This window comes from Trachurus japonicus, chromosome 13, assembly GCF_045865225.1.
Source record: "Trachurus japonicus isolate A0001 chromosome 13, Traja_1.0".
Classification (NCBI taxonomy): Eukaryota; Metazoa; Chordata; class Actinopteri; order Carangiformes; family Carangidae; genus Trachurus; species Trachurus japonicus.
In genome coordinates, this window is record NC_140919.1 from 41151566 (window position 1) to 41174131 (window position 22566).

The 22566-nt window shown below is 43.7% G+C and overlaps 1 protein-coding gene and 1 pseudogene across 1 annotated transcript in view; one reads left to right on the forward strand and one right to left on the reverse strand.

Annotated features, from left to right (window-relative positions):
- ltbp4 (latent transforming growth factor beta binding protein 4) overlaps positions 1–16261 on the forward strand; it is a 104481-nt gene extending 88220 nt beyond the window's left edge. Inside the window, exons 31-40 of the mRNA XM_085796719.1 lie at positions 660–731; positions 2344–2472; positions 3178–3318; positions 5150–5302; positions 6043–6174; positions 6313–6496; positions 12025–12311; positions 13963–14115; positions 14216–14592; positions 14683–16261. Coding sequence (XP_085652845.1) covers positions 660–731; positions 2344–2472; positions 3178–3318; positions 5150–5302; positions 6043–6174; positions 6313–6496; positions 12025–12311; positions 13963–14115; positions 14216–14358 — 1394 coding nt within the window. The 3' untranslated portion in view covers positions 14359–14592; positions 14683–16261. The remainder of the gene's footprint in view (positions 1–659; positions 732–2343; positions 2473–3177; positions 3319–5149; positions 5303–6042; positions 6175–6312; positions 6497–12024; positions 12312–13962; positions 14116–14215; positions 14593–14682) is intronic.
- A 5452-nt stretch (positions 16262–21713) lies between these two features.
- On the reverse strand, positions 21714–22566 carry LOC146976660 (uncharacterized; annotated as a pseudogene).

The window sequence follows — 22566 nt, forward strand, 5'->3', positions numbered from 1 at the left end:
ATTGCCAGGCTTAGGGAGTAACAGATGACATGTAACAGCATTATGTGATTAGGATACAAAAAAGGTAACTGTAATCCATTGCAGTACTGAAAAAAATATGTGATCAGATTACTGGTATATTTGATAAAAACAAGGATTACTTGGCAGGATTATATTTCATCAAATCAACCATATAGTAGAGCAGACATATGCACAGTGGACACACATAGCAACACTTTATGACAAAACACCACAACAAACCTGCGTAGCCTCGATCTGTGTGTGCCCAGTACACACCGTTCCTTCTCCACTGTGGTTTATCTCCCACTGTCGGATCAGACCGTCGTCTACTGCTCCGTCTCTGGAGCCCAGAGCAGCTGGAGACCCGAGGAGCACGGCCAGCAAACGTGATAACAGCCCCGTGTTGTGTATAAAGAGTTTTATTTGTGACAAATCTTGAACACCATGTATCATTTCCTTCTATGCTACTTTGTGTTGGTCTGTCACATAAAATCCCAATAATATTCATTCAAGTTTGTGGTTGTAACGTGACAAAATGTGGAAGGGTTATGAATACTTTTACAAGGCGCTGTATGTGAGGAATATGTCACTGAGCTCTGTCTGTCTGTCTGTTGCTCTGAGCTGGAATCAACCTGGAACATGTTTGTGTTTGTGTGCAGCTGAGTTCCTGTCCCTGTGTCCCAGTGGGAGAGGATATGTGACCACTGGACCAGGAGCCTTCAGCTACAGCGGTATACACACACACACTTTCTTTTTGTTGTCTTTAAAGACCTTGCCTAGCTGATGTATTTATGTGCGATCTAATTTATATTGTAAAATGAGGTGACAAGTCAAGACTGAAATAAACTAAACTAAACTAAAAAAACAACAAAGAGACTAATAAGCTGATGGTGAAGCCTCATCGCCAAAGCATGACATTGAATATACCATCAGAGATGATAAATCCATGAACTTGAGTGTTTTGGTACGTTTTTAAAGGGATAGTAGCATTTTTTTAAAGTGGGGTTGTATGATCTACAAATAGCCCCTAAGTACTTTAATTGCAGTAGAAGACTCTCTGCACTCCTCCCGTTAGCAACGCCAGCCCATAATAGCCCTGCCCAGAGATTTACAACATACAGTGTTGTGAACAGACCCAAAGAAACGGCCTATTTTCGTGGCCTAAAAGAGGTTTTACCTGAAAAAAAATACACAGTTCCATTGTTCACTATAATATAATTTTTTCCAGCCCTTCAAAGTGCAGGAAAAACACAGTTTTTATTTGGACCGAACCAACTCACGTATCCCTCCGCCCAGGGTTAGCGCCCGCCGATCAGCAGTTGGTTAGGTCCAAATAAAAACTGTGTTTTTCCTGCACTTTGAAGGGCTGGAAAAAATTATATTATAGTGAACAATGGAACTGTGTATTTTTTTTCAGGTAAAACCTCTTTTAGGCCACGAAAATAGGCCGTTTCTTTGGGTCTGTTCACAACACTGTATGTTGTAAATCTCTGGGCAGGGCTATTATGGGCTGGCGTTGCTAACGGGAGGAGTGTAGAGAGTCTTCTACTGCAATTAAAGTACTTAGGGGCTATTTGTAGATCATACAACCACACTTTAAAAAAAATGCTACTATCCCTTTAAGTGATTTGTATGACTCCGCCCCTATGACATTATTGGTTAGGTTAGGTTAGTTTATTGGTCTCCACCAGGGAGAAATTTGTCGCAGAGACAGGGAACATGTTGCATACATAAAAAACACATACAGTATACATATTGCATAAACATTAATTTGGATTTAGGATTGTTAAAGGTCAAAATCACACAGGCTTTGGACATAGCCTACATATTGAGTTTAACTCACACGTCTACAAGGGTAAAATCAAGTGATGGCATTTCATATCCAAAAGGTCAAAGGTCAACTTCAGTGTGACATCATTATGTCCTGCGAAGATCCTGTTATTCAGGAGCTTGAGTGTGTGTGATCACATTGATGGAGACACACAACCAGATGTGTGTGATTCTAGTTTACACCACACGTCTGACAGAAATGCTGCCATCAGCATAAACAGATATTTGTTTGGCACAGTCTATGGCTCGACATGGTATTTTCTTGTTGTGAGTTAGACATAACATAAGCTCGACACAGTTGTTATGACAGTGTGGTTTAAACCTGTTAACTTCACCTATTCAATAACCATAGACTAAAACTGACTAGTTACAGGTTTACACTGGGTTACATGCATTAAAATTAGAGCTGCAACAATTAATCGATGGATCGCACAATAATCGATTATTAAAGTGTTGTGGATCAGGAGCGGTTGTGAACATCCAGCTGTGTGTTTGCTCTGCCTCTGCTCCCAGATGTGGACGAGTGTAAGCGTTTCCACCTGGAGGTGTGTAAGAGCGGAGTGTGTGTCAACAACATCCCTGGATACAGCTGCTACTGCAGCAGTGGATACGTGTACAACAGCACGCTGCTGGAGTGTGTTGGTAGGAGCCCCACACACACACACACACACACACACACACACACACACAGGAACAAAAATATGCTTTATTATTCAATCAATCAATCAATCAATTTGTTTATTTCAGGCATGTCAATTTAAATCATCATCATCACACTTCATCAAATAATACAACACACATGGCCGAAAGGGAAAGCGGGAGAAGCAAAAGCTGATCTAGTCCCGTCCCCATTACCCACAGAATAAAAATCTTTTCATAATCAGATCATATAATCTTTTCTTTTGTTTTTTTCTTTTTTACATTTTGATATAACATTCTTTTACCTATGACATTTTGACACAACATGTTACAGCAGTAGGTAGTACACAGAGCTGAAGTTTAACAGTACAGACAGATTACGTGTGTGTCTGCACATGTGTCCATATTTATCCGTCCTGAGTGAACAACATCTTGTAGCCTGGCATGTCACAAAGTCACAAAGTCACAAAGTCACAAAGTCACAAAGTCACAGAATGGTCCAATCGACAGAGAGCAAAGTCCAGTGTACTTACTATTTGTTGGGATGGTGTGAGAGCCCTTTTTTGCCATTTTCTTTTATTCATCCGTCTCAAATTCAAATGTAAACCGTTTGTTTGGAGCTGTATGCTAACCTGTGGTGAACGTGTGTGTGTGTGTGTGTGTGTGTGTGTGTGTGTGTGTGTGTGTGTGTGTGTGTGTGTGTGTCAGATCATGATGAGTGTGAGGAGGAGAGCTGTGTAGGAGGAGTGTGTGTGAACACGGTGGGGTCGTATTACTGCAGCTGTCAGCCTCCTCTGGTGCTCGATGACACTCAGAGAAACTGTGTCAACTCCTCCCACCTGACTGTAGGTAAGACACCTGCCTTCCTCCTCTTCCTCCTCCTCCATCCCTCTGCTCCTCATTTACTTCCTGTTTTTTCTCCTTTACCCTCTTTCCTTACAACCTTTACAACTTTTCCATTTACTGTCTCCTCCTCCTCATCTTTATCCTCTTTCTTCCTCTCCTTCACCACCACTCCTCTCTTCCTCTGAGCTGGTGACAGTCACAGCTGGAGGAATATTGTTTTCAGTTTTCTGTCTGTCCCGTTCTCGTGGACACGAAATCTCCGAAACAGCTGGACTGAGCTTTAAAGCTTCAGTTGGTAACAATTATTCAGTCATATTTGCTGGAACTGTCACTATATTCTGATGGTCAGACATAAAGGGGCCGTGTCCACCGGCAGGGTTCTTACGGATCCTTAAAAAGTCTTAAAAGGCATTGAATTCATCAATCTATAAACAAGACTTTAATTGGCATTAAAATGTCTTAAATCAATTTTTCAAAGTCTTAAAAATGTTAACACATGGTAAGTGGTAGGGGTGGGAGAAAAAATCGATTCACATAAATATCGCGATATCTTTTTTGACGATTTTTAAATTGATTTTTTTTTTCAAAAATCGATTTAAAAAAAAAAAAAATATTGTGCAATGTGCATTTGTTCGCCTTTTTTACATACAGAGAGTACAGGTTTTGAAAAGGGTTTAAGTTCACTTTATAATGGATTATGTTAATTTCTAGGCTCCTACAGTATTTGTGTGCAGATAAATGTTAAAAATGCTAAAGACTAAAAATCGAGAGAATCGGCAATATCGTAGAATCACAATTTAAATTGAATCGCAATCCAAAAAATCGTAGAAGAATCGAATCGGGAGAAAAGCATATCGTCCCAGCCCTAGCAAGTGGTATTTTATGATTGTAATTAGTCTCAAATCTCAAAATAATTGGTAACATTCTGACATAGAGAAGTTAGTGGCGGTTGTCAACGCTAAATCTCCCGAGTCAGTGTTTTTTTTTTTCAGACTTTTTATGCATTTATTTTGAAAGGACAGCTGGAAAGAGACACAATCCAATGTTCATGTAGCAGTCACTTTACCTTGGATCACATAGGAAAGTGGGTAAAATTGTCCCTAACCCTGTGTAATTGATGTGGTGTTTTTTTTTCTTTTTTCTGCATTTGTGTTTATTGTGAAGTCGGTCTTAAATTTCATTTCAAGTGGCTTTAAAAAAGTCTTAAAAAGTCTTAAATTTAACTTGGCTTAAGCTGTAGGAACCCTGACCGGACACGTTTTCAGCGCTCTGGGCTTCTACTTCCCATTCAGATCCTATGGAGTTCGGTGCTCACACCGCTCAGCGCCCTCAGCGGAAAAAACGCTCTGGGCGCTTCCTTTTTTTGTCGCGGCGCTCAGAGTTGAAATAAATCTGTTCAACTTTTGGAACAGCGCACCGCTCGTCAAGCGGCTCGGACGTGGGGGGCTCATTTTGTAATCTGGTTACAGCTGAGATAGATAGAGAGAGCGCGTCTGGTGGACACGGCCCCTAAATGAGTAATTTAGGACAAAATGCCATAGGTTCATAAAGGTGTATTGTCTTGAAATTTCCAACCAAATTGCGGAGTTTACTTTCACTTTCATCAACTTACCAACTGGAGCTTTAAATCTGACACAAATGTCCACCTGGACTTTCAAGGATGATCTGATTAGATTTCGGAGGTCAAAGGTGAAAGGTCAAGGTCACGATGAGTGTTGTTGGCCCTGGGAAGAACACAACGCCTTTTTTTTTTACATTTGGAGGTGAGGCCTGATCCAGTGCTGGTACGTGGTCCAGTTGAGATAACAGAGCTCGATGTGTGTCCGTCCTGCAGATGAGAACCTGTCCGTGTGCTGGCAGCACGTCTCAGCAGACCTGATGTGTCAGAGTCCTCTGCTGGGGGCTCAGGTCACCTTCACCGACTGCTGCTGCCTGTACGGGGAGGGCTGGGGGATGGAGTGTGCCCTCTGCCCCTCCACCGACTCCGGTAACACGTCTCACATCATTTCATTTGGTTGATTTTATTCATCTTTCTGTTTAGCTTTTGTTTTTTCACAAACATATTGAGCTGGTTTGTTTTTCTAAAAATCCTGTGTAGACAGTTTTACTCACTTCAGCTCCTCTATTTTAGCTTTTTTTGTCTGGTTTTACTCACTTACTTAAAACACATGTTTTCTGTTAGTAATCTGTTATCTGACATCTTTGCCTTCTGTTGGCCACCATGATGCTGAAGACTGGAGAATATAATCAATCAATCAATCAAATTTTATTTATATAGCACCTTTCAGAGCAAATAGATGCCGTTCAAAGTGCTTTACATTTTGACTGAACAAATATATATATAGGAGGTAAAACAAGAAAAGCAAGGAGACTAATGCACAAAGATTAAAAACAAGAGAAAATAACAACTTTAAACAACAATACAATTTTATAAAACAAAATAGAATAAAATGCAGGATAAAAATAGGAGAAAGATAACAATAAGAGTATAAAACTGTAAAATAGAATAAAAACACTGTGAGACTATAGCATAGAAGCCAGATTAAAAAGATGGGTTTTTAGCCTACGTTAGAAGATACCAAGCATCTCAGAATCCCACTTAAAATTAAAACCTCAGATTTTAAAGGGGCAGGAAACTTAACAAAGAGTTAATGAGGAGTGTGTGAGTTGTAGATTGATGTAAAGCTCAACCAGGAGGAGTTGATATGAACGATGCTCTCTCTGCAGACGACTACGCCTTCCTGTGCAGCTCCTTCCTCCCTCCCCTGTTTCCCAGTTATCCAGATTCAGACGGACCAGAAACAGGAGGGAGACCAGGACCAGGAGGAGGAGCAGGAGGAGGAGCAGGAGGAGGAGGAGGTACAGGGTTTACTCTTTCTCCAGATATTTTCTTTCATCTCTATTTTTTTTTAAGGTTATATTATCTGTCATTTAACACCCCCTCTCTTCCTGCTCTCCTCTCCTCTCCTCTCCTCTCCTCTCCTCTCCTCTCCTCAGCTCCTCCACGTTTCCCTCCCTACGGTGTGGACTCCTTCTCTCCCCCGGTGGTTCCCGGCAGAGACTTCAGTCAGCCTGATTATGACGACTACTCTCCAGCGGGGGGCAGCAGGTCGGGCTTCAGAGGACGGACGCCGGCCTCCTTCAGTCTGCCTGACGGAGTCTATCGCAGGCCTGAGTACGGGTGAGCTTTCAACCTCGGGCCGACATATTCTGTTTCCTTCAACACACAAAACCAAACTCACAGAACGTTAAGCCGCCCAACGACTCTCTAAACAGAGAGCTGTGATTGGTCAACACAAACGGTGTTCAAGACTCAAAAAGTTCCTATGGCTCGTTTCTAGACCCACCTACGGAGCAAAGAGATTCGTTGCCGCGAGGGTGCAGCTAGATTTCTAGGCTAGCAGTGATTCTCAAACTGTGGTACGTGGGCTCCCTCCAGGTGGTACGCAAAAGACTCCCTGAATTAAACATAAATAAAATAAAATAAATTTCAGATGCACCAAAAATTGGGCTACCACATATTTTCGGCCAAAAATGCATTTGCAGGATGTTGTGATGATACCATAGAATAGAGACTGTATAAATACAAGCAAAAACCTGCCAAAAATGCCTACATCATTATCAGCAAGGGAGTCCAGGCACCGCTCCGACCACACGAGTATCTGTTTACCTGTTAGCTCCGTAGCTCCGTTAGCTCCGTTAGCTCCGCTAGCTCCGTAGCTCCGTTAGCTCTGTAGCTCCGCTAGCTCCGTAGCTGCATAGACATATAAAGAGTAGACGCCGCATCGAACGCTGGGCCTATCGGCGCTGACGAGCGGTGGGGCCGCCATCTTGGACCGGTCTACCGCTCCACTCAGTGTATCTGTTTGGTAGGTGCAATTGATAGTTTCACTAGTGTCAGTGCATTTAATCAATAACTTACTGAACATGATCCCGCCTATTACACGGCGTACGAATGAAATAATTCATTTGAAACATAATTTTGATCAAAATACTACTTTTATCGATTTATAAATGTTATAATTTAGCACATCTGCATGTCTGGTCTCCTCTCCGCTGTGTTGCTGAGCCTCCTCCCATTTGTTTTCAACAAAGCCTTTTATAATCAATAATTGGATTGATGGATTATCACATATATGTTACAATGTGTGTAGTCTTATCTGTCATAAACAATATTATAGGTTTATATGGGGCGTGTTTGTGTCGCGGACTACAGGCTCTGATCTGATCAGCAGGTTTAGTTTTCAGCCAGGATGTGGAAGGAGCCTCTACTCTCTCTGTAACAGGTTACAAGTCATTTATCTAACATCACTATTAGTCCGAAGCTTTTTACTGAAGGTCAAAATGAAACATAAGGTAAATATCCTGCATACCGTATTTCCTCTAATAGAGGCCGAGGCCTTTATTTACTTTAGCTGCCCAGGGGAACCGGCCTGTATTGGAGACCGGCTTATATTTGAGAGAGGCTATTATTTCTTCCTCTGTTTCAAAGTTTTCCCTCCAGCTCCACGCTAACCTTCTTCCTGCCACCTCCTGTCAGGCGAGCTCGCTTCTTGTCAGATGAGAGCAGCTCAGTCTTTTGTTTTTTCCAGTAGCGGATTCTCCGCGGGTCAATGTCGAAGCGTTTTGCAGCTTCCTCTCCTGAGGTTTGCTCCGCATATTGCAAAACTTTCTCTTTGAACTTAATTTCAAATTTTCTTCTGGGCGCCATGTCGCTACCCGATCTGCGACGCTACCCGATCTGTGACAGCCACGTACGGCAACTCCACTTGGACAAACTTAGTTGAATTGACTTAGGATCACTGCCCTATGTGCGTCGCCAGAGACGGTTTATCTTTTTATTTATTTTTTTAAATACTTTATTAGTAATGTAAATTGAGGGTTGGTTGTGGTGGTCTGGATCTTGATGCTCAGAAAACAGGAACACAGGCGGACTTTTAATGTTTACTGTCCTCTTTTCTCGCCGGCCTCATCACCATGACAACCACAAACAATCACAACTACCACAACACTCACTGAATAAACGAGTCTGCCGCGGCTGTCTTATGACGGACCTCCGCGGTTTTTATTTTATTTTATTTTATTTTATTTTTTAATCATTTTTACAGTACCGTATTTTAATTTCACAGAACTTTAAAGCAGATAACAGCGGCACGGCCGTTTCGGCTAATGCTGTGTTCAAGGCAGGCTTTTGAAACCGTAAGTTACAGCTTCAAGTCACAACTACGACTTGGTAGCGTTCCAGGTAACCCGTAGCTCGTGTTTTTACCGTCCTGTTGTCTGTGAAAGTTCCCTATAACGGCCACTCGTAACTTCCGACCCGTGAACTCGTACCAGATCGAACTGGTATGACTTCACAGGAAGGAAAAACACAAAGTACGAGTTTCCTTGAACGCACCATGAGTTAGCAGCCCCCGCCCTTGTCAGGCATCAATTGGTCCTCGTGCTACGTCACCACATTCACGCGCATCCCTTGGCTGCACACACAGCCCTTCATGCCGTTCTCTCCCCTCATTGGATAACACTTGTATCCCACAAGGAAAATTTTCTCCTCGGGTTACAGCAGAGCAGAGTGACGGAGAGACTCGTGTTTAGGCTGAAATACTTCATGTAAGTGATTGCTGACGGAAAATAGGACTATTTAGGACTTATATTAACAAAAACATTCCACTGATATCTGCTTTAAGCATGTACGCAAATCGGGCAGTGCCCAAATGAAGTTTGTCCAAGTGGAGTTGCCGTAGGCAGCTGTCCAAGATGGCGGCCGGTCTGCGCATGCGCAGACCAGTTTTGTCACAGATCGGGTAGCGTCGCAAATCGGGTAGTGACACGCCATGCTGCTAAAGCTCTCTTCGGTCGAGTTGTCAGTGACTGTTTCCTTGAAGCGTGGGTTCATGTGGCACTTCAGATCTAGCTACTGCCATCTGCTGGCACTTGTGGGTTACTGCATCCGTGTTTGGCCGCCTGAGACCAGTGCATCCACAGTGACTGAAATTCAGGTTTTTTCTGTTTGTTTGTTTTTTTCCCATTGACCCGGCCTGTATTTGGGGCCGGCCTTTATTTGTTCGTGTAAACCACGCCCCCGGCCATTATAACAGACCCGGCTATTAAATAGATACCGGCTACTATTAGAGGAAATACGGTAGTCTACTCTGTTCTGTGCTGCGCTGATCAGAGCGGCGTCCCTAGCAACGGTGTGTTACACTTGACGACCATTCATTATACAGAAATAACCACGTATATATGCCTATGGAAATAACAGCCCGTAGAGAGCAGCAACTGATCAGAGAGCAGCATTCCTGTAATGAATAAATATATAGAGATAAAAGCTATATGTTAGAGAAAATAAAAATATATATAAACCAGAGAATCAATTCATATCAGGTCAGAGAGAGAGAGGGAGGAGAGAGAATAAATAAATAAATATTCGATTCACAAAATACAACCAATAGTAATGTTCAATCTTATTAGTGAAAAGTAATCCCCAGAGCAGCTGTTTTAGATGGTTTTCTGCTGATTAGAACAGAAATAATATGCTGCTCAGTGCTCTGCATCCTGTCACTTCTGCTGCTCCACTGAGTAGAATGACCGGTTCAAGATGGCGGCCGCATTTCTCGGGGCGCAGCGTTCGATGCGGCGTCTACTCTTTATATGTCTATGCGTAGCTGCGTTAGCTTCGTTAGCTCGGCTACAGTCCAACTGGAGCGGCCCGTTTATAAAATGAAATGAGCAGCGCTTCAAATAACCTGCGTACTTGTGTACTGCGTACGTGTGTCGTAGTTTATAGTAGTTTAAATTAGGTAACTTGTATAAGATGAAAGAGCAGGTTCTTGGATGAAATATGAGTCATTTCAGAATACGATCTTTAAGACAGCTTTCTAATGTTAGGAAACCCCCCCCCCCACACACACACACTTGGTGGTACTTGGAGAGGCAAGTATTTTCTGGGGTGGTAGGCCTACTTGGTGTAAAAAGTTTAAGAACCACTGTGATAAACCTGTGTAATATCCTCTGACCAGATGTTTACAAGGTTTTCTCTGTCCAGCTGTAACTATTTAATTTGAGTCAGTATTCAATGGAGATGTCCCCCGCTCTCTATAAGTACAGACAGAACGTACCTGGTTTACATCCCAGTGGGTGTGAATGGCCGTGTCCGTGTTTTCAGGTGTGATGTTATGGACGTTCCTCATTTCAACACTCATCTGGACTTTAAACTTTCTTTAACAGCCTCAACTCAGTGTGATGAAGGAGAAGTGCAGCAGAGAACTGTAGATGTCCGGGACATCTTTCGTATATAGATACAAAAGCTAAATCTGGAGGCAGCGTTTAGCTCCGTTGGTAGAGCAGCTGCCCCATGTTGAGGCTACAGTCCTCACTGCAGGCGGCCCCGGTTCGAATCCCACATCTAATATTGATTAAAGGCAATAAAAAAGCCACAAAAATATACTTAAAAAAACCAAAAAAACCAAAAGCTAAACCTGACACAAATCCTCTGTCAGAGCTAGAACACCAACCAAAGAGCAAATATGAAGACAAACAAGGGGATTGGTTCATCGCTCATAATAAATGTTTTCACACGTTAGATATTAAAGTTTAAAGTTTGTCATCCTCATCATCTAAAACAAACAGGTGCATCTCAGTAAAGTAGAACATGATGGAGGTCAGGAGTCTTCTCCATAGTGGAGCTACTGAACCAGACTCAGAGCGTTTAAAGACTCGGGAAACATTTGCAGGTGTTTGGAGTTCATCAGCTGATCAGAGTGAGACACCATTAGGTTACAATATTAGTTTTTGATTGTTTGATTGATTGATTGAATTTTGGGTTTTCATTAGCCTAAATATAAGCCATGATCATTGCAATGAAAAGAAAGACATGAAATATTTCGGTCTGTGTGTAATGACTCTATATAATATATGAGTTCCACTATTTGAATCGATTGACATAAATGAACTTTTCCATAATATTTAAAGCAGAAGTAAGTGATATTTTTGTGTTAATCTAAGTCTTAAATAGTTGTATCTTCCGACAGCAATCACTTCTATAGAGTGTTTGGTCTGAAACACGGGTCTGTCAGTCACTCTGCTCTGCTCTGAGCCCAGGAGAAAACTTTTCTCGTATCCTACAATTTTTATCCAATGAGGAGAGAGAACGGCATAAAGGGGCGGTCCTCTCTGTGTGTGCAGCCAAGGGATGCGCGTGAATGTGGTGACGTAGGGACGAGGACTGTTATGGTGCGTTCAAGGCAACCTGTAACTCGTGTTTTTCCGACCTGTGAAGTCGTACCAGTTCGATCTGGTACGAGTTCACAGGTCAGAAGTTACGAGTGGCCGTTATAGTGACTTTCACAGGTAAAACAGGTCGGAGAAACACGAGTGGGTTGCCTGGAACGCTACAAAGTCGTAAGTTGTGACTTGAAGCTGTAATTTACGGTTTCAAAAGCCTGCCTGGAACGCAGCATTAGCCAAAACCACCGGGTCGCTTCCTTCTGCTTTAAGTAACATAAGTTTAAGTTTTTTCAAAATAATGGCCTCAGGCACACACACACCAATTTTGGTGCTTACCAAAATTCCTTGATTGATTCCTTTGATTCCTTACTGCACAATAAATCAGTTGCTTGTTGGTCATATTAACAGCAGTGTGTGTGTGTGTGTGTGTGTGTGTGTGTGTGTGTGTGTGTGTGTGTGTGTGTGTGTGTGTGTGTGTCGTAGCACTGGTTACTACTCTGAAGGGGACTACGGTTCCCCCGACGCCTCACAACCCAGAACTCCCTCCTTCCGCCTGCCACCAGACCCCCGGGCTGAGACGGCGTTCGGGGCGCGGCCCCCTCCTCCGTCCAGGCCCGACGGCCCCCCCCTCAGCCTGGCCCCCCTGCCGGGAACCCCCTACGAGGAGCAGGAGGAGGAGGACGAGGAGCAGTGGAGACCGGGTCCACCGTTCCCTCCTTTCACTGAGAGGGGCAGAGGAGGGGGAGCAGGACCCAGGAGGGTGTACGAGAGTGAGTCCACTGGTCGACACCTTTCTACCCAAGCATGACTCAAACAATTCTTCCCATCCAAATCCTTATTCTGTTTAAATTAGTCACAGATAGTAAGTAAAACCAATCCATAATCTTTAATCACTGACTGCGTTTACATGCACTTCAGTACCCCGATTTCAATCAGGTTTTTTAAGTACCCCGATTATTGATCAAATTCGGGGTATGGTGTTTACATGAAGTTAGAGAAACCCGGTTATTCAGTATCCCTGTATACATGATAAATACAGTATCCCGGTTTCTGATTACTGCGTCTTACGTGCGTATGTGTGTTTCATTCATGTTTATTATTTACAACAGGAAGCGCAACTAGCTACTAGGAAATATAGGTCCGAAAATTTACTAATTAAAAATGCTGCCATGTTATATAACTTAATAAAAGAAAGGTAAATTCAATGCAGACTGATCGGTTCATTGTAAAACATGCATTTATTGATGTAAAAGTGGTGATTTCTGTACACACGTTAGGCGACAGAGCCTCCAGGCAGCGCTGCTCCTCCAATACACACATGAAGCTTCACTTTTCATTCAAACAAACTAAAACCTACGGGTAAGTTAATTAACGACCGTCTTCGCTCCCGAGGTGACGGAGTAGTCTGGCCCGGCGAGCACGTCAGGAGACGGGGTTGTTGTCTCTGTGATGTCCCGGTCACAGCTCACACACGGGGAGCTTCACTCCTCCGGAAAACGTTGTAGCAAACTTGTAAACAGCCGTCATTTGTATAAACCGACCGCACATTGGGGATCTAAACTGTTACTTTCTCGCATGAAAAAAACTAACAAAAAAACTTAATAGTCTCCTCGTTGCTCTAGAAAAACTGTCTTGTTGTCGCTGCCATTTTGTTACGTAACGTATCTATGGTAACGGTTACGTCAGCTGGCTGAGCAGCTTTCAGATATCGGGGTACTGTGTTTACATGCTCCAGTATCCTGATTTCTTTCGGAGTTCTCCGGGCAGCAAAATCGGGTTTCTCAAAATCTAGATATGAGCTTATCCCAATTTCTGGAATCGGGAAATGGTGTTTACATGCGCAAACACAAATTCGGGGTACTTAAAAAACCCGATTGAAATCGGGGTACTGAAGTGCATGTAAACGCAGTCAATAAGTGTTCTGGGTTTAGCTCAGTAATCCTCCTCCCTCTGTTGGTCCTGTCTATTGTTCTTCTACACTCTCACCATTATGTTGATCTTGACTCAGGCCTGGACTACACTTAAGCAATATAGTATCACGACAGGCCGTGGTATATGCTCATTATACCACGGCTAAGGGGCGTTGTTCGGCCCGACACGAAGCGGAGGTACGACAACCCCCTTAGAGGGGGCTCTAGTTTCGTAGACCAGGAACAGTCTAGACTTTTTTTGGGGGGCAGGCAATGTATTTTGACCAAAAAAAAAGTCTCAAATGGTTTATTTCACTACCACCAATCCGTATAATAAGCAGCATGTAGAGTCGGGCTCTGTCCATCCTATCGGGGTTTATGTCTCTATAACAACTCTTCCATTCATATCAAGTCTTTAATCTGCGTCAGCTGCTGAAAACAAGGCTCAGGTCATTCCATGTGAACGACTCTAAATCTAAAAGCCTAAAGTCACCGTCTTCTCGTCCCCCAGGGCGTTACGAGTCTTATGCCGGCCTGAGCGCAGCAGAGGATTGTGGGATACTGAACGGCTGTGAGAACGGCCGGTGTATCCGCGTCGCCGAGGGCTACACCTGTGACTGTTACCAAGGATACGAACTGGACATGTCCTCCATGACCTGTATAGGTACGTACAGATGACTTGACTTGTTTTTATCCCAAAGCCGGTTTCACGTGTCCAAGTGGTCGCTAACGGAGACCGCCCGTGTGTGTGTGTGTGTTTGCAGATGTGAACGAGTGTGAGGACGGCGACAGCGTGGAGTTCCCGTGTGTGAACGCTCGCTGCGTGAACACGGAGGGCTCGTTCCGCTGCGTCTGCAGGAGAGGATACATCATGTCCCGCAGACCCAACCACTGCGTGGCCGCATAGACCGGATCGGACCAGACCGGACCTTAGACCTGTATCAGCTGGTCTAGACAATCCAAGACTCAATAGCACAGCAGCAGACGGGGCTAGACTAGATTAGACTAAACTAAACTGGCGTGGGCGTTAATGTAGGACCTGATGTGACAAACTAGACTTGACCAGGATGAGACGTACCGGACCAAAATTCACTAGACTGCACTAGACTGGACTGGGCCAGACCAGACCAGACCAGGTTAGGTTAGACTGGACTGGGCCAGACCAGACCAGACTAGGTTAGGTTAGACTGGACTGGGCCAGACCAGACCAGACCAGACTAGGTTATGTTAGACTGGACTGGGCTTTCACTCTCCCACTCTCTCTGAGGGTTGGGTTCTGTATCCAGGTTTATGTTGGGGGTGTTTTGTCCTGTAGTTTAGGGACCTTGAAATCTCAAAAAAGATTTTTCACAGATATTTTGGGGACTAGAAAAAAAAAAAAAACCTGGATTTTCAGAGCAGCAAGGAAAATAAGTTGTTGTCAGGAATCTTTTCGACTGGGACCAGCATCAGTTCATGGTGTAATTAAGTGACTGTGTTCATCTGCATTCCTAACTTTTAGTTGGACCAACTGACCGACTGACTGAGTTTCCTCATTGGCTATTGTGCTTGCAAGATAATTAAGCACAAACACACACAAAGAGCCTTCAGTGTTGACGACTTTGAGCATTTGATGCGATGTATGCTTGTTAGCTAAAACCTCGCAGCTAAAACATAATTTTGAGACTTGCAGCAACTCAACCAGACCAGACTAAACCAGGTTTAACAGGGGATGAAATAACTTTAACCACACAGGTTTCTACTCACTGGTCTGATTCATCTGACACTACAGTAGCTGTATACATTGAAACATGTTCTTTTTCATGGCTGACCAAAAGTTCTGCTTACTTCAGATCCTTCCACTGTCTGGCGCTTAGTATTTAGTATATTACAGCTATGAGGTCATTTGATTATGAATGTAAATTCTGGTCCCAGTCTGTGGTTTCCAAATGCAAACCAGTCCAGTCCAGTTTGGCCCAGTTTGTCAGTGCATCAGGAGTACTGGGGCCAAATCTTCGTATGTGTTTGACCTCATGAAGACTCACAACCACAGCAACATCTGGATGTTTATTGTTCATCATATGAGAGGATCTGGTAGGTTTGTTGTTAGGAGATGTGTGAAGATGTTCAGTAGAAGAAGAGACAGTCGTGTGTGTGTGTTGATTGTTTTTGATTTCGTAAAAAACTAACCAGGAAAAACATTGACTAACACAGATGAGTCCAGAAACAAACCTGACAGACGACCAAAGGACATTAACATCACTACAACTATTATTTTCACCCATTCATCTTCTGATTGGGTTTTTTTTCCTCCCATTAATCAATAGAGTCTCACCCTGTTTGTGTGTGTGTGTGTGGGTGGGTGGTTGTGTGTGGGTGGTTGTGTGTGTGTGTGTTTTCTGCTCTGTCACCTCTTCCATGAAGAATCAGGTAAACGCCATAGAATTAACATGTGAACCACCATCAGGTCTGGAAACGCCGAGCTAAACTGACTGTTTGGTGTTTGTGAGCAAAAAAAAATTGATTATCAAAGTGGTTGCCAATAATTTTCCTCAGTCATCATATATCAACCAATCGCTGCAGCTCAGCTCAGGTGTAGAAACGATCATAGTGTCTTCTACAGCATCAAATGTGTAAAAGACCACAGTAGACATTTATATAGTGTAACTGTAATCACAAACATGTCTGCAGCATCTGTATAATAACTCACAGAAAGCTTCTGCTAATGTGAAGATGTTAAGAGATTGCCACAAGTGCATCTTTAATGAGCTCATACACATTAAAGGCATAGTTCACCCAAAATTCAAATTTCTCATTATCTACTCACCCTCATGTGGACTAATAAGGGCTGGGAGAATTTTCAGAGTCCTCCGTGGCTTCTCTGAGTTACAGGGGGTCTCGGCGTAGCAGTGCATGTCCATATAATGGTTGTGAATGGATACCACTTTTCTTCGTCCAAAAAGACACACCAAAAAACATCCAAATACCTCCATGCTGCTCGTCTGTAATGTCCCTCTTGTACTGAAGCCCCGAAATGAGAAATTGTTCCGCTGGTGATTTGCACTGACACAGGAAGAGCAGTGAACTGAGTCACTGGGAGTTTCCGCTACAAAACAAGCTTAAAATATAGACTTATTTAATTTTTTTCGGAACAATTTCTCATGTCGGGGCTTCAATACAAGAGGGACATTACAGACGAGCAGCATGGAGGTATTTGGATGTTTTTTGGTGTGTCTTTTTGGACAAAGAAAAGTGGTATCCATTCACAACCATTATATGGTTATATGGTCTGCTGCGCGGACCCCCCCCCCGTAACTCAGAAAAGGCACAGAGGACTCTGAAAATTCTCACAGCTCTTAGTCAACATGAGGGTGAGTAGATAATGAGTGAAATTTGAATTTTGGGTTAACCATCCCTTTAATGATTTCCAGCTAATGAAGATGTTCGGGAACAGTAGAATTAAAACTGGTTTGCTCACTGGGTCGTAGACATTGAAACACAGAGGTGACACGTTCAGAAAGTCTCCAGCTGGTCCTGTGTTCCAAGATCTTCACTTTGTTTCTTAAAAATCAAAATACTTCACTCAGCAGAAAGTGTTTTCCCCCTCCATGATCTGCTTCGTGTGGCTAAACACAGAAACTCAGGACTCTCCTGGACGGTGTCACCAGCCACAGGTTCACGATCATGTCTTTCTGTCTGCGTCCCACAGTCCTCATGTTTCTCCTTGTGAATGTACCAGAAGCTGCATCCAGTCGTTGTGTAAATAAGTAACAAGACACAATAATCCTTATGGTTACCAAGTGAATGAAGCTGTTCCAGCCTGTAAGAGAGCGTGTTTACTGTGTTTTTTTTTTTTGTAATAACTTCCTCTTGTACTTAACACGCTGAATCCGTTGTGATGACCTTCTTCCTCCTCAGCACCTAATGTTTGATGTATAACATGCACTGTATCTGCCAGAGACCAGCCTTATCTGCTCACACAGGAGATTTTGTAAATTGTTTAAATTGTCGTCTCTGGTATTGTTTTTATTGTTTTCTGTTTCTGTTCTGTTTGTTTTTATGGTTTATGATTCACTTTTTTATCATTGTTGTTTGTATGACAAGAAATGAAAATATATTTGCACACACTTTTAGTGAAACCCGAGTGAGTGTTGTCTTTGGTCTATGGCAGTGATTCTCAAACTGTGGTGGTACGGGAGCTCCATCTAGTGGTACGCCAAAGAATCACTTAATTAAATATAAATGAAATAAAATTAATTTAAAATGTGAAATACTATCCAAAATATCAGAATGGATGAAAATATCTTATCAACCGATGACAAGAAAATGCAGGGATGCAAACGGGTCAGGACCAAAAAAGAGAGGAATTTCCCGGGGGGGGGGGGGGCGCTCACCATTAAAAAATAAGTAGCTACATTACAATATCACGGAAAAGTCCATTTCCAGTAGTTCAACCACAACCAAGTATTGAGTGCATATAGATGGACATAGTTTTCAGAATGCCAACATTTCTGTATTAAAAATGCTTTAAAAAAAAAATCCTTTGCAATATTTCCATTTTGGAGATACTGATTTTTAGGTCTTCACTGAATGTTAGTCATAATTATTACTATTAAAATAAACTGAATAAATAAAGACATGGGATGTTTCATTCAGTGTGTAATGGACCTATATATTGTTCACTTTTTGAATTGAACACATTCTACATCGCGGAGGCGACGTCTTTCCACTTAGGGCTTCCTTCACCTCTGAAACGGGGCAGAGCTCCGTGGAAACACCTGCCTGACACAGCAACGTAGAGAACCGTGCATGTCCGCGGCGCACAGCTCCACGTGCACGGGGGGAAAAAACGGCGTCACCGTCGCACCGACTGCACGCGGCTACGCGCCGCTTTAAGGAGCACGCATCTCGCCCGTCTACATTGGAGGTCGGCTGTTATCAGTATAATCAGAGACAACCATGAATGAGTTCGCCTCAGTTTCACGTTATTGTCACTGTTTTAAATGACTTATTACTCCTTGTAGCCTAATCAAGTTACTGTCATCAAAACGCTCTTGGAGTTCCAGGGGGGGTCCGGCTGGCAGCGGATTTTAATATACTGTAATGGTGGTGGATCATGCTCACTTTTGAACTGTCCAAAACACACACTCCAAATACCTCCATACTGCTCGTCCGTACTGACCCGAGTGTCCTGAAGCTGCGACATGAAAAAGTTGTTCAGAAAAAAATAATTTGGTCTCTGTTTTTAGCCTTGTTGTAGCAGTAGCGGTACCATGATGTTTGCGATTAGGTCGGACCATATGAGTTTCGCTTTTACCGCGCACTAGGGTTGCCAACCGTCCCGGATTGAGCGGGATGTCAAAGGAATAGCACACGAGTCCTGTGTGCACAGTACATTCACTTGACATGATGCTACACAGCGCCACATTCACGTCTGCAGCAGCAGTTCTCTGGTGCAGGTTCGCGAATCACCAGTGAGTGAGTGAGTAACAGCTTCCCCAGCGGGTTCCAGGGTGCCATTCCGAAGGGCCGCCACTCCGAACGTTTACTTTAATTTGTCGGAATGCCGACCCTTAATTATTTATGGGAAAAGGGTGCCATTACGAACCTGAAAGAAAGGGTGCCATTCCGAACCCGAAAAAATCTTGAATGGTTTAAGGCACGGAATAAACAAATGTTGTTACGGTGGTAGCGTAGTGGTCAGAGCATCTGATTTTGACGCGGTGGATCAGGGTTCGACTCCCGGGGGAGATACATATTAACTGAGATTTTATTGGCCCCTACCTAACCTTTTTACTAAACTTAACCAACTCCTTTCTACATTGCCTAAACCTAACCAAAGCACAGAGCAAGGACATTTATTTTCAGCAGGAGTGCCGCGGCTGCATCAGACCATGGATGTAATGCATCAGACTCGCACCTGGGTGAAACTTTGGAGGCGGAGGGGGAGGGGGAGGGGCCGGTCGGGCGCTGTCCCCGCGGCGCGTCGTGTCAAGCCGGGCAGGAAGTCAAACCACGAGAGAATCCGGTCAATTTTCAAAATAAAACACATTCGGAACGGCGGCCCCTCGGGAAGTTCGAAATGACGGACCTTCGGGAATTTTCGGACTGGCAGACCGTCGGAATGGCGGTCCTTCGGAATGGCGGTCGCCCCCCTCCCCAGCGGCAGTTCTCTGTGTGTGCAGTAGGTTCGCAAGTCATGAGTGAGTGAGTGAGTGGCAGCGCAAACCTGAATCACGTCCTCAGCAGCAGTTGTCTGTGTGTGCAGTAGGTTCGCAGGTAAAGAGTGAGTGGCAGCGCAAATGTGAATCACCGTGTCAGTACGTTCGCGAAAGACACAGAGTGACCTGGAGCCCTCAGCCCCCAGTACAGTGAACGACGCGCACAGAGAGTGAACTGGAGCCCTCAGCCCCGACTGTCAGTGAACGCATCACTGAACATGCACCGTTCCCTCACAACGAGAGTCTCCGCCACCAGATTCGCAGGTGATTCAGTGATTCACAGACCACACAGCAGTTCCACTGAGCTCAACTACTGAACTGAGAAAGGAACCAATCAGGTCAGGAAGTGATTTTAGTCAGTACGTTCACTTAAATAATTCGTTCTTTCGAACGAATCACTCGCGAACGACACAACCCTATTGAGTTGGGCGCTCACAGCGCTCAGCGCCCTCGGCGGTAAAACGCCCTCGGCGCTTGCTTCTTTTTGTCGCGGCGCTCAGAGCGCTTCGAGTTGAAATCTGTTCAACTTTTAGAACAGCGCTACGCTCGTCAATGTCACTTTTCCCCGCACTGACCAATCAGAATCAAGAAGGGGCGGGACATACGTTACCACAGCAACACAACAAGACGTGGCTCGGTTCATATCATGACCATCACTTGTATTGAAGGTAGGCCGACCTCAGGGTCCATGTCAAAAGCTGCTGCTAATGCTGTTGTGTATTTCTGACACTCGTTGTAGTGTTTACATTAAACAAGGCCGGAACACTGAAGTGTCAGAGGACTCGTTTTGTAACCTAGCAACAGCAGCGTTCTGACGAGGGAGAGAGAGAGCGCTAAGCGCTGGGAAAGCAGCGCTGAGAGACTGTCAGCACTAAAAACGCGTCTGGTGGACACAGCCCCTTACTCAAATAAATAAATGTTTTACAATGAGCCGATCAGTTAATCAGTGGTCAGGCAGCAGCTGGTTTGCTGACCTGATGCCCGGTCAACTTCCTGGTGTCGCGGTAAATTGAGCACTGTACAATGAGCGCGGTATATCGCATTTATTGTTTATTAGCGGCCAAGTGTGACCTATCCATGCGCTCGTGTCTGTGTGTGTGTGTGTGTGTGTGTGAGAGACGGCAGGTGGAGGGGCTGACTGGCAGAGATGAGAGATGGTGAAACGCTGCTTTTTTTCTGTGAGAGACTGTGGCGGGCCCAAACAAAACTGTGGCGGCTAATTAATGGGAAACACTGGTATAGTAACGTTTTGCCGTTTCCAGTTCAGCCACAGTGTCACTGACACATCATCAGCTGCTGCTGTGGAGAGTTGATGCGTTCTCCCGCACCAGCTTGGCTGATGGCTGCAGTAACCCTGACGGCCGCAACAGTATCGCTGAGTCTTATTCCTTGAATATTCTTCAAGTGTAATTTAATTAAAGGGACAATGAGGAGTTTTGAAAAGCTAAGTGTTTTCACACTACATTTCCCATGAGCCTCTGCGCGCACGGTGAAATTCTTGGACCGGCGCAAGACGGACGAATGGATCCATTAACAAGTGTGGGTAACATGGATTCATCCACATTAATATGAGCACCCATTTATCAGGGCCTTACCTGATGGATATGTTTCCTGCAACTGCTGCGGTTCAGGTGTCAGAGAAATTAAGTGCCCATTTTGGCAGCAAATTCTGTTGCACACTTTTTGCCTTGAAAAATCAGCTGCCGAAAAGTGATCAATGCTCAAAAAAGAAAAAACCTCAGTGGTGAGACTGCGAAATGAGTAAATAGTAGTAGCTGATACTGTACTATTTTGTTTATGAATAAACAGTTGTTAAACCATTGTTGTACTCTTCCTCATTATTAGTATCAAGTATCTACCAATCACAGCAATGAAAGATGGGTAGGTCATTCATATCAAACACACCACAACAAATATCTGGTTGGGTGGAAATCAGTTAGAATGGGTGAATGCACAGCCTGATCTGTAGAGAGAAATGAAAGAAAAAAGTGAGAGTCAAAAAGGTTTATTTGCTGGTTGAGCACATCTGTAGCCAATGACAGATGTTTCATTGACATCGCCATCACTGGAAGGGCACCACAGATTCAGACACATTTTTAAATGCACAACATACGCTCACAATTTTGTCAAGGTAGGTCGCATCATTTTCTCTCTCCATGTCAATGAAATGTGTTATTATATGGGGACAGTGCTTTGCAAGACTGTGTACTTTTGACAGAGAACTCCTATATCCTGAGAGAGGCTGGACATCTGGTGTTCTCCAAGTCAACAGGATCTAACAGTTTCTTTCCTTGAGTAAATGCTGGGATCTTTAATTCAGCTTGGCAACTCTGGATAGACTCTTTAACAAGGAAACCTCTGTCTACTAAAACTACGTCCCCCTGGGAGCAAATTAGATTAATTTTGCACAGATTGCTCTGTGACGAATTTATCGCTTGTCCGGCCTCCCCATCCAGTGGAAATGAAACAAATGGAACCTTGAGGAGAAATTGCAATTAAATATTTCATTGTGTGGTGCGACTTGTATGAGGAGTAACACTGAGCAGTGGCTAGCAAGCTACTGGGTTTCTCTAGAAGTATTTCAAAAACAATATATAATGCAAACTGTCTTTTCAAAGCTACTTCAAAATGCATATGTGGCAGGACGAAGGAAGAGAAGAGATTTCCCCAAGGATTCCCTGATTCCCAACACTAGACTTGGCACCAGACTACAATGCATCACAGTAATGCAGTGTTTGAATAGCTTTGAAACAGTGTCAAAATAAAAAGCTAAAAAGTCAATGGACAAGTTGCTTCATTAAAGTCAACATGTACTGCTGAAAACATGTTAAACTAGACTTAAGTTTGAGAAAGGGAGCCACAGTTTGAAAAATCAGTATTGAATATGTTGATAAACCAGTGAGAGTGTTAATCAT